We start from the raw sequence: 16,062 nt of genomic DNA, 5'->3' as shown, positions 1-16,062 counted from the left end.
TGGACCTGGACCCAGCTGTGTGTCCATGAAGAGTGACCAGTCTATAGATCGTTATATTAGCTTCAAGGATGGACAAAAACATGGTGAACTGATGTAAGAATTTCACACATAGTAACACACACTTACATGATCCTCCACCAGGGGGAGCCTGTCTAGTCCAAAACATGTTGAATCCAGAAAAACACTCTTCTTCTCTTTGGTGGACCAATGTTGTTTTTCTGTCTCCACTAAACGTCTTCAGCCTGTCCTCGTCTCTGAATACGTTTCCAGCAGTAAATCTAGTCAGAGTCCGTGATTGGTCAGGGACTCATGGACAAGCCTCTCTGATTGTGTCTTTGAGACTTCACACATAACAAACACTGGAGACTGTCCTTCAGGGACTTTTGTCTTCAACCTGTCAAACTCATGTCATGTGAACTTGGCTGAAGAAGAATCGTAGGTGCAGCACATTGAAAACCTGGTAGAAACAAATGATTGTTTAGTAAATGACACTGAATCTTTTCTCCTCAGAGTTGATCAGCAGAGGACAGAGGTTCTCAGTGGTCAGTCTGTCCAGCAGCATGGAGCAGACCTGGACTCCATATTTAAGGTGTGTAAATGTACAAACATGACACTACTGTTAATACTGAAGCAGAGTCCTGGGGCCTCATGTATAAACCGTGCGTACGCACAAAAAGACGGCGTACGCTTGCTTTCACGCACAGACGGCATGTATAAAAATGTACTTGGCGTGGAAGTTTGCGCATCGCAGCGCAAACTCTCGAGCTGCCGTGAGAATTTGCCGAGAGCTCCGCAAACTCTTGTCAGGTGGAGACGCTGCAATATTAAGCTCTGAAACTTATCACAGTGTTTGAAAATAATATTATTAATGTGTCTACAGTGACAAACATGAATTTTCTGTGACAAACAATACTGATACACCACGTACGTTTGAACATATGTGGATAACATCAGAGAGGACACTGAAGACGAAACTGATCCTGTGAGCGAACACACACACTACAAACCTGTGTGTGTGTGTGTGTGTGTGTGTGTGTGTGTGTGTGTGTGTGTGAGAGAGAGGGAGACTCACTTATTTACTTTGAGCAAATTACTGAAATTAATTTTCCACAGATGAATATTTTCTTTATGTAACACAGTGATGTAAACACAGCTGCTGACATGAACACATGAACACACGTCAGTCTATAATGTTTCAAACGCAAAATAAAGTTACAGACTCATTTGTTGTAAGAAATGGGACTTGAACGTTGAGTAGAACATTTTCTTTATCCCATTTTAATCCACACGATAACGAAATAACTACGAAAGCCTTTCGTCGGAAGAGAAAGGCGCAGCATCCACAACACAATCAGTGACAGTAATGAATGGTTACATGGAGTAACTCCGTGAACTCTGTCTGCTTATTTTGTGCGTAATGTGTGTAGATGATGACGTGTGACACTTATAGATTGTTGAAATAATCTGTAAATTCAGCTCACATGGATCAGTCATGTCTAAACATACATGTTACACCAGAAAAAAACATGCACAGGATCAACTATCAATGCACAGCCAGTTTTTTAAGCATCAATATTAATATGAGAGCAGTCGCTGTGACCCTGACATTTAGGTCCTTTGTGTTTATCACTAATTCCAAAAAAAACGACCAAAATAATCTATTTTTACAGATTTATACATCATAAATTGACGAGTTGATCGTGCACTTTCCTTCTTTTTCTTTTATTTCCCTCTTTCTTTGCTGCCACAGTTGTCCTTTTTCTTCAGGACGAAGGAGTTTCAGAGTCATTTGTATATTCATTTGTGGGTGGGCGTGGTGTGTTCCTCATTCATCTCCGCTCAGTTTCACCTTTGATGGGATGTATAAAGAAAAGGTGCGCAGGACTTGGCGTACGCACAGTTTTATTAATCTGAGATTTTCTTTGCGTACGTACTTTATAAATTTTGTGCGTACGCCATCTTTTAGTATGAAAGCTGCGCACTCTTTTATACATGAGGCTCCTGGTCCTGACAGTCTGGATGCTGCTCTGTGGACCTGCAGGACTTCACTCTGTCACTGATCATCTGAGGTTAAACTTCACATGTTCTGTTCCAGCTGCTGGAGGAGAACATCATCTGCTTTGTGAAGAACGAGCTGAAGAAGATCCACAAGGTTCTGGATACAGATCACACAGAAGTCTCAGAGAGTCAGAGGGAGGATGAGGAGCAGAGGAGCAGCAGAGAGGCCTTTCTGAAGATCACAGAGGACTTCTTAAAGAGGATGAAGCAGGAGAGGCTAGCTGACAGTAAGAGGACTTTTAATGTGAAAGGATGAACATCTTATTTTCTCAATGATCCACTCACTGATTTATTTTCTTGTGTTCTGTCAGAAATCAGAGCTCCAGCTTGTCGACGTGAACTCAAATCAAACCTGAAGAAGAAGTTCCAGTGTTTGTTTGAGGGCGTGGCTAAAGCAGGAAACTCCACCCTTCTGAATGAGATCTTCACAGAGCTTTACATCACAGAGGGAGGGACTGGAGAGGTCAATGAAGAACATGAAGTCAGACAGATTGAAAGAGCTTCCTGGAAACCAGACAGACCAGAAACATCCATCAGACAAGAAGACATCTTTAAAGCCTCAGCTGGAAGAGACGGACCAATCAGAAGAGTGATGACAAAGGGCGTGGCTGGCATTGGGAAAACAGTGTTAACACAGAAGTTCACTCTGGACTGGGCTGAAGACAAAAGCAACCAGGACGTACAGTTCATGTTTCCCTTCACCTTCAGAGAGCTGAATGTGCTGAAAGAGAAGAAGTTCAGTTTGGTGGAACTCATCCATCACTTCTTCACTGAAACCAAAGAAGCAGGAATCTGCAGGTTTGAAGACTTTAAGGTGGTCTTCATCTTTGATGGTCTGGACGAGTGTCGACTTCCTCTGGACTTCCACAACACTGAGATCCTGACTGACGTCAAAGTGTCCACCTCAGTGGACGTGCTGCTGACAAACCTCATCAGGGGGAAACTGCTTCCCTCTGCTCGCTTCTGGATAACCACACGACCTGCAGCAGCCAATCAGATCCCTCCTGACTGTGTGGACATGGTGACAGAGGTCAGAGGGTTCACGGACCCACAGAAGGAGGACTACTTCAGGAAGAGGTTCAGAGATGAGGAGAAGGCCAGGAGGATCATCTCCCACATCCAGACATCACGAAGCCTCCACATCATGTGCCACATCCCAGTCTTCTGCTGGATCACTGCAACAGTTCTGGAGAACATGCTGAAAACCAGAGATGGAAGAGAACTGCCCAAGACCCTGACTGAGATGTACATCCACTTCCTGGTGGTTCAGTCCAAAGTGAAGAGGGTCAAATATGATGGAGGAGCTGAGACAGATCCACACTGGAGTCCAGAGAACAGGAAGATGATTGAGTCTCTGGGGAAACTGGCTTTTGAGCAGCTGCAGAAAGGAAACCTGATCTTCTATGAATCAGACCTGACAGAGTGTGGCATCGATATCACAGCAGCTTCAGTTTACTCAGGAGTCTTCACTCAGATCTTTAAAGAGGAGAGAGGCCTGTACCAGGACAAGGTCTTCTGCTTTGTCCATCTGAGTGTTCAGGAGTTTCTGGCTGCTCTTCATGTTCATCTGACCTTCATCACCTCTGGAACAAATCTGTTGTCAGAACCAACAACAAGCCAGTTGACCAGACCGTTTGGAAAAAAACCTAAACTGAATCATCTGCACCAGAGTGCTGTGGACGAGGCCTTACTGAGTCCAAATGGACACCTGGACTTGTCCCTCCGCTTCCTCCTGGGTCTTTCACTGGAGACCAATCAGAAGCTCTTGAGAGGTCTACTGACACAAACAGGAAGTGGTTCACAGACCAATCAGGAAACAGTTGAGTACATCAAGAGGAAGATCAGTGAGAATCTGTCAGCAGAGAGAAGCATCAACCTGTTCCACTGTCTGAATGAACTGAACCATCGTTCTCTTGTGGAGGAGATCCAAGAGTCCCTCACATCAGGACGCCTGTCCACAGAGACACTGTCTCCTGCTCAGTGGTCAGCTCTGGTCTTCATCTTACTGTCACCAGGAAAAGATCTGGAAGAGTTTGACCTGAAGAAATACTCTGCTTCAGAGGAGGCTCTTCTGAAGCTGCTGCCGGTGGTCAAAGCCTCCAACAAAGCTCTGTACGTGGATCAGTATATAAATATTAATAAGACATATTCTAAAGAGCACAAGACAAACATGTTTAACCTTTTGTTCATCACTGTTTTCTATCTTAGACTGAGTGGCTGTAACCTCTCAGAGAGAAGCTGTAAAGCTCTGTCCTCAGTCCTCAGCTCTGTGTCCTCTCGTCTGAGACACGTGGACCTGAGTAACAATGACCTGCAGGATCCAGGAGTGAAGCTGCTGTGTGATGGACTGAAGAGTCCTCACTGTTCTCTGGAGACTCTCAGGTCAGAACTCTGACTCAGACTCTTTGCTTCTTTAGGTTCTTGTTGATGAAGATGTTTTTTCTGAATCACTGAGTTCATCATATCTTCTTAACTCCAGTCTGTCAGGTTGTCTGGTCTCAAAGGAAGGATGTTCTTCTCTGACCTCAGCTCTGCACTCAAACCCCTCCCATCTGAGAGAACTGGACCTGAGTAACAACAACCTGCAGGATCCAGGAGTGAAGCTGCTGTGTGATGGACTGAAGAGTCCTCACTGTTCTCTGGAGACTCTCAGGTTGGTGCTCAGCTGATTTATATGGACAATTCTACTCTGATTATTTTTTTATTTTATTTTTTTATAATTTATTTTTTATTGACATTCAGAAACAGACATTCACATCCGGCAATACATACATGCATATATCTCACATCTGTTGTCTGCTCTAAATGCCTAGACAAAAAAAACAAACAATGAAAAAAGGAAAAACACACATTAGCAACTATGTACAAGTTAGATTTCCACAGTTCCTCCAGCAGACAGGGGAATTATCATCATAGTGAGACTTCTGAGAAGGTGTAATAAAGTACCTAATCAAGCGTTTCCATCCAAATTCCCTCCACTTCTGTGAGCTGGTACATCTCCATTGATACCTCCAAATTGTTGTCCATTCTTCCTCCGATATATTTATCCCTCCTTCCTTCTCCCATTTTATTTTAATATATGAAGTAGAGTGAGATTTCACATTAGACAGACCCTTATATAAGCATGACACAGTTTTAATAATAGCTTCCGAATCGTAGGCTTTTGTAAATAATTGAATTAGACATGTGTTTATCTTTGTTAGATTTTTCATCTTTGTATTGACGTAATGCCGTAACTGCAGGTATCTATAAAAGTCTTGTTTTTCTAAAACATGTGTCCTTTTAAGCGTTTCAAAACTGAGTAACTTTCCATCTTTCATTACTCTACATAAGGCTGTTATACCGTTAGCTATCCAGTCCTTAAATCTAGAATCCAATTTATTAGGTCTAAAATCCCAATCATAAGCACACCATTTAAGAGCCAAAATATCATTTTCAAGTTTATGTTCTTTTATAATAATTTTCCATACTTTAAGGGTCCACGCCACCCATGGATTATCAATGTTATTTATGTGGGTTTGCAAGTTATTATCAGCTAAAATTGCCTGTATGGGGATGGAGGGCATTTTTTCCTCAATGCTTTTCCATTGAGCTGTATATGACGGGTTGCACCAGCATACCACTGCTCTCATCTGCGCTGCAAAATAATAATATCTAAAATAAGGCAAGCCCCATCCTCCCTTTTGTTTAACCAGCTGTAAGGTTTTGATGCGAACTGCTATATACCTGGATAGCAGTTTGTCCCACTCGTTAAATTGGTTTTGGTTAATCTCTATTGGCAATGTTTGAAATAAATATAAAAGTCTTGGCAATATAATCATTTTAATAGAGTCAATTCTTGAACTAAGGCTAAAGAAGGGAATTAAGTTCCATCTTGCTATATCATCCTTTATTTTTTTATGTATGGGTGAATAGTTATATTCCGATAATTTTGTAAGATCTTTTGGTAGGTTGATGCCTAAGTATTTAAAGGCCTCTGTTTGCCATGTCAAGGGGTAGCTACTTTTGATTTCTCTTGGTGGGCAGTAGTTATATGAGAGTATTTGGGTTTTACTCATGTTGATTTTGTACCCAGATAATTGGCCATATTGTTCAAATGCTTGCATCAATTTAGGCAGAGAGTGAGTTGGTTGCGCAAGGTATATCAAAATATTGTCTGCATAACAGGCCAATTTATATTCCGTCCCTTTAATAATGATTCCCTTAATATCTTCTCTTTGTCTGATGTACTGAGCTAGTGGTTCCAAATATAATGCGAAGAGTAGTGGTGACCATGCACAGCCCTGTCTGGTGCCCCTTTCTAGGGTAAAACTATTTGACAAATATCCATTGACCTTGACCCTGGCGGTAGGTTTGTCATATAGTGCCTGTATGGTTTTAATAATTGTATCGTGGAAGCCAATTCTATGCAACACTCTGTAGAGAAAAATCCAGTTAACCGAATCAAAGGCCTTTTCAGCATCCACGCTCATCACAATTGCTTCAGTTTGATTTCTTTGATCCATAATATGTAGTGTCTTTGGTATATTGTCTTGTGTTTGGCGTTGGTGTATGAAACCTGTCTGATCATTATGTATCAGTGTCGGCAGGAATTCTTCTAATCGTTTGGCCATAACAGAAGTAAATCATTTATAGTCCACATTAAGAACAGAGATTGGCCTAAAAGAGCCACACTCCACTTTATCCTTGCCTTCTTTTGGTATGGCTGAAATTATTGCCTCCTTCCAGCTGGGTGGCGTTTGCGCATTTTTTAAAGCCCAATTCAGAGTAGGAAGTAAAACAGGTATTAGTTCTTTTTTAAATTCCTTGTACCACTCTGCCGTGTAGCCATCAGATCCTGGCGATTTGCTTAATTTAAATCTACCAATTGCAACTTTTAATTCTTCTTCAGTTATATCCGCAGTCATCATTTTATTTAGATTTTCATCGAGAGTGGGTAAATCTAGGGAATTCAGGAAGCTGTCAATTTGGGCCACACTCCCACCTGGGACTTCAGAATATAAGGTTTTGTAAAACACTTCAAAAGCTTCCTGAATTTTATTTAGTTTATTTTTTATCGCTTTTGTCCTTGGATCCCTAATTTTATGAATTGTATTTTCGGCTATCCATTTTTTCAATTTCCATGCCATTACTTTCATAGATTTGGAGCCACTTTCGTAGTGTTTCTGTTTCAGAAACATTAAATCTTTCTCGATTTCTTGTGTGGCCAAATTATTAATTTCATTCCTGGTGTGTCTAATTTCTCTCAATGTATTCTGTGCCAAATCTAATTTATGTTGTCCTTCTAGTACCTTTAGCTTGTTTTTTCAATCCTCTTTTTATTCCTATTTTTTTTCTTAAATGACGATATTGCTATAATTTTCCCTCTCAGAACAGCCTTCAGAGTATCCCATAACATGGGAGGTGAAACCTCTCCAGTATCATTGAATTCTAAGAAGAGACACATTTCTGATTTAATTTGTGCCTTAAAAGACAGATCATTCAACAGACTGGAATTCAATTTCCATGTATTATTTTTTGATCGCAGGCCAAAATCAGCGGATAAGTATACTGGTGCATGGTCACTTAGATCTATTGTCCCGATTCCACAAGTATGTATTTTATCTTTATCCTTCCCAAATGTTATGAAATAATCTATTCTTGTATAGAGAGAGTGAGAAGCAGAGTAGTAAGTGTAATCCCTTCTGTTAGGGAAAAAATCTCGCCATATATCAATCAAGCCCACCTCCTCAAATAGTGTGTTTACTTTCTTATAGAAGGACTTCCTATCCTGGGTTTTTCCACAAGATGAGTCCAACTTTGGCTGCAGATGTATATTTAGATCCCCTCCACAGATCAAGAGGCCTTCTGTTTCAGTTACCATGATATTGGTTATTTTTTGGAAGAAACTAATGTCACTCCCTGGGGGTGCATAGACATTCACTAAGGTAATTGGATTCCCATCTATCTTACCCCTTACTTAAAATAAACGTGCCCTCTTTATCACCCATTTCGAATACTTTTTCAAAATGTAGCTTGTTTGAAATGAGAATAGCAACTCCTCTTCTATGTCCTGATTTGTATGAAGAAAAAAACAGATTTGTAAAGCCCCTTTTCTTTAGCTTTATATGCTCCTTGTCTGTCAAATGGGTCTCTTGTAAATAAACCACATGGGCTTGTTCTGTTCTCACTTTAGATAGGATTTTACTACGTTTAACTGGATTCAACAGCCCATTGACATTAAACGAAATTGCCTTCTGAAAGCTCGCAGTTTCTCCTTGATACCCTTCTCTCGCTCCTCACCTGTCCCTGATTATTTTTTTAATTACATATGTGAATAGATTTTCTTGAACTCCTCCTCAGACTGAGTGACTGTAACCTCTCAGAGAGAAGCTGTGAAGTTCTGTCCTCAGTCCTCAGCTCTGTGTCCTCTTGTCTGAGACACATGGACCTGAGTAACAACGAGCTGCAGGATTCAGGAGTGAAGCTGCTGTGTGATGGACTTAAGAGTCCTCACTGTTCTCTGGAGACTCTCAGGTTGGTGCTCAGCTGATTTATATGGACAATTCTACTATGATTATTTTTTTAATTACATATGTGAATAGATTTTTTTGAACTCCTCCTCAGAATGAGTGGCTGTAAACTCTCAGAGAGAAGCTGTGAAGCTCTGTCCTCAGTCCTCAGCTCCGTGTCCTCTCGTCTGAGACACGTGGACCTGAGTAACAACGACTTGCAGGATCCAGGAGTGAAGCTGCTGTGTGATGGACTGAAGAGTCCTCACTGTTCTCTGGAGACTCTCAGGTCAGAACTCTGACTCAGACTCTTTGCTTCTTTAGGTTCTTGTTGATAAAGATGTTTTTTCTGAATCACTGAGTTCATCATATCTTCTTAATTTCAGTCTGTCAGGTTGTCTGGTCTCAGAGGAAGGATGTTCTTCTCTGACCTCATCTCTGAACTCCAACCCCTCCCATCTCAGAGAGCTGGACCTGAGTAACAATGACCTGCAGGATCCAGGAGTGAAGCTGCTGTGTGATGGACTGAAGAGTCCTCACTGTTCTCTGGAGACTCTCAGGTCAGAACTCTGACTCAGACTCTTTGCTTCTTTAGGTTCTTGTTGATGAAGATGTTTTTTTCTGAATCACTGAGTTCATCATATCTTCTTAACTCCAGTCTGTCAGGTTGTCTGGTCTCAGAGGAAGGATGTTCTTCTCTGACCTCAGCTCTGAACTCCAACCCCTCCCATCTGAGAGAACTGGACCTGAGCTACAATCATCCAGGAGACTCAGGAGAGAAGCTGCTGTCTGCTGGACTGAAGAGTCCAAACTGGAGACTGGACACTCTCAGGTATTCTCCTCTTCCTCCTCCTCCTTCCTCTTCATGTTCATCAGCAGTATTCAAACTTGTCAGCAGGTTCAGGTTGAAGATGTCCTGTTATTATGTTTTCCTCTGTCAGTGAGTATAACCAAACATTAGTGACACTTTTTAAACACCTCGTGAGAACGAGGGAATGTCACGTAGTTCAGCCTGAGAAACGACCAGAACCATGAACTGGACAGATCATCTGCACAGAGTAGCAGCATCATGTGAGAAGTCCTGGTACTGGGTACAGAACAGTCCTGGTCCACTTCAAACAGTCTACGGTCAAACTAAAGTAAAGATGTCTTTATTCTGTGGTGTTTGTAGTGAGTTGTGTACGAGATGTTCGTCATCTAACAGCTACAATCAAGTTGTTCTTCATTCTTCATTCAACGGTGAAAACACACAAGTTTTGGAAGCAGCAGTAACAGCGACGAGCCTCCGCAGCAGCAGCAGTATAAGTAGCCATGTGTTTCCTCTGTGACGCGCAGCTGAAAAAACCACGAAAGCACTGGAAACTAGGTATCGATTCAAGCAAGCGATCAAACAACCGTAATTCAAATACAAAGTTTATGGTTTTTAGACCCACAATACTGCGATTTGAAACATTGTAAAAAATACAAATGAAATCCCTCATTTTTATCTATTTTCTTTGTTTACTTGGTTTGTGCTGGGCCAACTTGTTGCTGGTTTACTCGTGGTGGGTTTCAAATGTATAAACAGAAGTTGTCTTCTGTGTTGTCCACGTGGTGGCGCTGTTGAGTAAATGCGTAGCCTCCTGAAACTGTGGTCTCTGGTTCTGCAGACACCGACCGTTTCTCAATATCCATACTTGTGCGTACTTGCGTACTCCGGTACTGTTCAAGTGCTGTTCCAATTCTCAAGTAAGCGAACAGCGAGGACCCGGAAGTATTCTCGCTCCGCCCATTTTTACCAGGTATGCATCAGAGGTGACTTGAGCGTACTTGGGATGGCCATGTATCCCAGAATACTGAAGTATATGAACTAAGAAGAACACATTAACACAGCTAAAGTTTAATACTTAAATGTATTGATGATTGACATTAATAAGTAAACATGAGACAAGAGGGTCTCTTGGACACATGACAAGTCAGACCATACGTTTTACAATAGGCATCCTGTATAGGACAGGAAACTTGAGGGTCTGTTTTGAATATGGTTAGTTAGGAAATATAGATGTCTCTTGTTTGACTAAATGGTGATATTGTCCAATTTAAAGATCATGGGACAGTATGGTATATCCGGACCCAACTTGTTTTTCAAGTTGTTGCATTATGGAAACAGGAGAAAGGCGGGGGTCGAAACATGTGATGCCTGCAAATAAGAATGCTAGAAAATCTATATAAGGTTAGTTTTGCTTTTCTGAGGCAGAATTGTTCGGAGATTCGGCAAGAACACATTCTCCCGAGCTGCTGCAGAGCTTGGTTCTGACGCCTGACTTGTGACTAAATAAAATCCCTTTGTTCGGTACAAGTCCTGTGTCAGTGGGGTCTTTTCCTGCATCATCAACTCATCACCTATCGTTCATAAGAAGAAGGAAGCCTGACAAAAACGACATTACATTTCGGCGGAGCATAGCAGCAGATAATAGAAATATAAATCTGAAATAAATATTTTTCTTTGTCCCGGAACAAAGTTTTAACATCATTTGAGGCGAGAAATGAGTCATTTAGAAATCAAACATGTGGTTTGTGTATGAAGATATGACGTATTTATAGTTTGGCAGCGACGTTTGTCGGAGGTGATAAGCTCCGCCTCTGCGGACGCTCGGCGCTCACTGTGCCCGGCACAGAGCAGCGTGACCTCGGCCTGTCCTGATGAAATGATCCGCTGGCTCAGACGTCGCTGTCATTAGATGCTCGGTGTGATCCATAGATTTGTTGTTGACGTGTTATTTTGTTTTTAATGGAAACGTTTTGACCTGACAGTTTAAAAGTTTGTATATTGTTAATGTTTTATTTATTCTAACTTTGAATGTTAGATTTATATTAAAGTCGCACGGTCATTGTATCTGTATTTAAATATAATATGTAAATATTAGATATGTAGAGTAGTATATATTTGTACAAGTCATATATATATATATATATATATATATATATATATATATATATATATATATATATATACTACTCTACAATGCTGTAATATATCTATTTATTATCTATTTTCCAATATATCTATTTTCCACATTGTAAGCAAGCAAGTAAGCAAGTACATACTTGCTTACTTGAGTATTGAGAAACAGACACCGTCTTCTCTTTGAAACACACCTGTCCTTGTAGTTCATCATTGTGTCCACCAGAGTGCGTCATTAAGACAACAGTTTGGACTCATGTTGGACAGAAACTCATTCAGACTGTTTCTTCCTCCAGGATGGACCATGCTGGAGAGCAGAGGTTAAAACCTGGTGTCAGGAAGTGTAAGTATGGATTTACAGGAAATAACAACATATCAGCTGATCATCAATAAACTGCAGCTGTGTCTCGTTGTCTTCATCAGATTCATGTGAACTGGAACTGGACACAAACACAATGCACAGAAAACTCAAACTGTCTGACGACAACAGGAAAGTGACCTTTGTGACAGAATATCAGTCGTATCCTGATCATCCAGACAGATTTGAGTTCTGGTCTCAGCTGCTGTGTAGACCTGGTCTGACTGGTCGCTGTTACTGGGAGGTCGAGTGGAGAGGAGATGTTTATATATCACTGAGTTACAGAGGAATCAAGAGGAAAGGCAACAGTTCTGACATGTTTGGACATAATGATCAGTCCTGGAGTCTGTTCTGCTCTGATGATGATGGTTACTCTGTCTTTCACTGTGGGACACAAACACCCATCATGTCCTCTGTCTCTCACAGAGTATCAGTGTATGTGGACTGTCCTGCTGGGAATCTGTCCTTCTACAGCGTCTCCTCTGACTCACTGATCCACCTCCACACCTTCAGGACCACATTCACTGAACCGGTTTATCCTGGGTTCCTGGTCTGTTGTGATTCCTCAGTGTCTCTGTGTCCTCTGTAGGACATGAAGAGACAGCAGCTTCAGTGGTGGACGAGGTCAAAGCTCGTCTCAGTCATTCTTTGTTGAAACCATCAATAAATAAAGACTTAAAAAATCAACATGTCTGTCATTAACTGAGCCGCCGTCCTGCGCTGTGAGCGCCCCCTGCTGCTGAGAACCAGCCTGAAACACACAGGTTCACACACACTGAGATAAAAATAACAAAAAGTGAATGTTTGAAAGTGGAATTAAAAGATACAGAAAGTAAAATCAATTAAAAATGAATAAATGCTTTGTATAAAATAAAAAGAAAGAAGTCAAAATAATATAAAATAAAATTCAAGGTTTTCAATCAAATAGAAAACAAAGTAAATAAAGATGTTAAGAGTTTGACTCTTTGTCTGAAGAACATCATCTTCTCACTGACGAGCCTTTCTGTCCCAGCATGCACTGCTTCTCCTCCTCCACCTCTTCATGCTGCCTGACAACAGTGCCCCCTGCTGTGTGTGAGCAGAACAACACTCAGAGTTACGCACACACACACACACATGGAAAATGAAACACACATGAGCAGATTATGCCATGAATGAGGAAGTGTGGTTTCTGCTGTGATGCAGGTGAAACTGAGTGTGCGTGACCTCAGGATGACCTCTGTCCTCCTGCTGCTCTGTGAACGACAGCGAAGAACGTGTCCACAGTGACAGGAAACTCATGACACTCAGAGGGTTTTTGCACTTTCCAAACATCATCAGTGTCTGTGGTTTCTGTTTCTGTGGCTTAATGAAGAATGACATTTTCAACATCAATAAAAACCACATCATATCACTTTAATCTACTTTGTTGTGTTGATGACGAGGTACTGACACCTAATACAATCTATGTCAGATTAAGTCTACGCTCTTTTAGGTCATAGATTAACAGCTCCATCCACTCACTCTCCCACACCAAAGCCCATAGAGAAAACCAGTGATTTTAGCTGCGGGGACACAGGAGCTGCTGGTCCTCTGCTGCCTCGTGTACTTCTAATTTATTATTAACTTAAATATATCAATTATTTTAAATTAACTTTTTAATTACTGAATACACAGCGGAGTGTATATACCCCTAGAAACAATCCATTGACAACAATGTGTGGATTCAGCTGACATTTATTAAGTCAAGACATGACCAACTAAAATCAAAAGTGCCAATATTTTCATTGCAGCAGTAACAAACTTCTAAAAATAAAATAAAATTAGTTCAAGTGCTTTTTCAGTACAAAAAAAGTTTTTTAATAAAAAAATCTGAAAGACAGGGAACATTGACAGAGCCAAGGCAATATGGCTGATATCCCATCTAAGTGCATTTGAATGACACCTGAGAAAATTTTTTTTTTGCGTGGGCTACAACACACATTTAACCAACAGAATAGTAAAAAAATCAAAAAAACATTCCTTGCGCGGTCCATGTCTGCATTGCATAAATAAATACTATTTGTATATAAATAAATACTGTCTGAAGGCGACTGTGTGAACTGCAGACTACCAATAAGAGGAACAGCAAGTAATCCAGTTTACAAAAGTACAAAAACTTGCTCACGCAAGATAATGATCAATAACAACTCTTTTAACACAATGAACAATACAATTTTGACTGCACAGTTTAACACATTCTCAATGATGAGTGACAGCACTTAATTTGATTAAACCAACAAACTGTTTTTGAGGGAAAGCAGTTTTGGTGGTAGGACTTTGTTTCCCAAACCAAGCATCACAGCTTGAATAAATCGGAGTGTATTTGCCATGCATTTTGGATAAACCAAATGCAAGGCATATGTGAGACCAAACATCAGGCAAACTGCATGAGGCAAGTCTTTAACGTTGTCCATGACAATACCTCCCTCAAGGACGATGGCAGTGGAGATGGGCTGGCAGTCCATTGAGCTTGGACCGGAGTGAGGGCTGTCTTCACTCAGGACAGTCAGCACACCAACTGTGATGGATGCTAGGGTCTCATCTCTCGTTGTATCCTGCAAATTAGATCAGTTTCTTCAGAAAAAACACTTGATGCTCCTCTCCTTATTAAAACATATGCTTGAGTAAGAGTGTGCACATTCAAAGCACTGTAGGAAGGTCATGGCAGAATAAACCAAAACAACAAATATTACTTAATAAAGACTTTTATGATCAACTGCTGGGATTTTAAATCAATTAATAATGTTAGGTGATACATTTAAATTTGTAAAGGAAAAGCTTTTTGATTCCAGTGGCTTCTCTTAATATTAATTTACAATATTTTAAGTGTGTAGGAAGTGGAGCATAAAATACAACTCTCCATACACAATCTTCGAAGCAGTAAGAATGTTCTATTTTGTGTGCAAGAACTTACGAAGCATGTTTTGAAGAATTCTTCAGAATCATCCCCGAGTACAATGGGAATGCCTTTCAGGACCACAGAGCGCAGTGCAATCACATCTGGTGTCTAAAACAGAGACGATTTGTTATTTGACAAATTTCAGGGGCACATACACAAGGAAGAGACACAAAAAAGTTGTAACATCTGAGATAATAAACCATCTTACTTGATAAAGACTTAAATTTATAAAATTATTTACCACACTGGTTATGTGCTGCATTATCTCTGTCAGTTTCTGTCCAAGAGTTCCTCTTTTTGACTTGAAGAGGTTGATGGCACGTGGCACGTACTGGTCCAGAGCCTCAAAGAAGTCTCCCTCAAGATTCTTACTGGCAATTCTATTGAATTCAGCATACACCTGAAAAAGCAGAAAGTCACAGGAGAAAGACGACAGCACATTAAGAAGATAGATATGGTTATTTTCAGCCATGCCAATTAATAATTTTTCTTAAAACACAAACACACTCTGCACGTACAGTATACCTTGTTAAACTATCATACTATTTAAATCCAAATCAGAACAATCAAAAAATTGTTTCTCATCAACATACCTGTCTCTCTGTGAAGAGTGCTGGCCATCGTTCAACCATGTTCTTTACAGCAGGTTCACTTTTCACTACCTCCTGTCTCCGCAGTGGTAATGTTTGGTCCATCAGTTGTGAAATTAGCACACAATTGGGTTTCCTTTTCTTCATTTCCTCCACTAAAACATTTCTGGAGATTTCAAGACTAGCTCCATCATGTCCCTCTGGTATATTTGGCAAATAGTTTGTTTCACCTCTTTTTGGCCTTTTGATATTCTTGCTTGATGCTTCTCCTGCTGGGTTGCTTTTGCTTCTTTTCCCCCCATTGACTGCGACATCCTCCCATCCAGCTTTTCGTAGCTTTGTGCGATAGTTGGCCATCTTAAATTTAAGGCTGTTCTTCCAGCCATACCATCCTGGCTGAGAACCAGGCTCCGTGAGGCTGGGATGTTTACTAATCAGTGCTTTTGCAACACTGCTGAAGTCATCATCTTTAGGATATGCCTTAAAACTGTACATTGCCTCAGCAAGTTTTTCAAGAATATCATGCTTCATATCTCGTGGGAGAGTCACATGGGTTCGATCTTTCATAAAGGCAAGATCTGCCTGTCTCAGTCTGTACGCAACATCAACAGAGAAATTAGGTATGTCAAAGAACTCCGGCCATTGATGTTTTCTTTGTGATGGTGATGTTCCAGCACTGGACAGGATCTCAGTGTCTGCTG

The 16,062-nt window shown here is 40.8% G+C and overlaps 2 protein-coding genes across 2 annotated transcripts; one reads left to right on the top strand and one right to left on the bottom strand.

Moving 5' to 3' along the window:
- Positions 1-2,375: 2,375 nt before the first annotated feature.
- Positions 2,376-12,538, top strand: LOC131444093 (NLR family CARD domain-containing protein 3-like). Its single transcript, XM_058614232.1, has 2 exons — positions 2,376-4,147; positions 11,889-12,538. The coding sequence occupies exons 1-2, from the start codon at positions 2,651-2,653 to the stop codon at positions 12,438-12,440; spliced, it is 2,049 nt and encodes a 682-aa protein (XP_058470215.1). The 5' UTR covers positions 2,376-2,650; the 3' UTR covers positions 12,441-12,538.
- A 1,562-nt stretch (positions 12,539-14,100) lies between these two features.
- Positions 14,101-15,438, bottom strand: LOC131444092 (uncharacterized). The gene is made up of 4 exons (XM_058614231.1): positions 15,365-15,438; positions 15,013-15,171; positions 14,787-14,879; positions 14,101-14,427 (listed from the first exon to the last, which is right to left on the bottom strand). Exons 1-4 carry the CDS (start codon positions 15,401-15,403, stop codon positions 14,101-14,103), a joined length of 618 nt encoding a protein of 205 aa, XP_058470214.1. The 5' UTR covers positions 15,404-15,438.
- Positions 15,439-16,062: the final 624 nt, after the last annotated feature.

Source organism: Solea solea, chromosome 17 (genome assembly GCF_958295425.1).
Source record: "Solea solea chromosome 17, fSolSol10.1, whole genome shotgun sequence".
Taxonomy (NCBI): Eukaryota; Metazoa; Chordata; class Actinopteri; order Pleuronectiformes; family Soleidae; genus Solea; species Solea solea.
The sequence above is the reverse complement of the archived record's forward strand: the minus strand, read 5'-3'. Positions and strand labels throughout refer to the sequence as shown.

Bases quoted from the DNA above. Each gene is read 5' to 3' on its own strand.
- LOC131444093 (XM_058614232.1), top strand. From the start codon at position 2,651: ATGACAAAGGGCGTGGCTGGCATTGGGAAAACAGTGTTAACACAGAAG. The intron at 4,148-11,888 runs GTCAAAGCCTCC...TCATCAATAAAC, and splicing joins TTCTGAAGCTGCTGCCGGTG to TGCAGCTGTGTCTCGTTGTC.
- LOC131444092 (XM_058614231.1), bottom strand. From the start codon at position 15,403: ATGGTTGAACGATGGCCAGCACTCTTCACAGAGAGACAG. The intron at 14,880-15,012 runs GTAAATAATTTT...TCTCTGTTTTAG, and splicing joins TGCAGCACATAACCAGTGTG to ACACCAGATGTGATTGCACT. The intron at 14,428-14,786 runs GTAAGTTCTTGC...TCTAATTTGCAG, and splicing joins AATTCTTCAAAACATGCTTC to GATACAACGAGAGATGAGAC.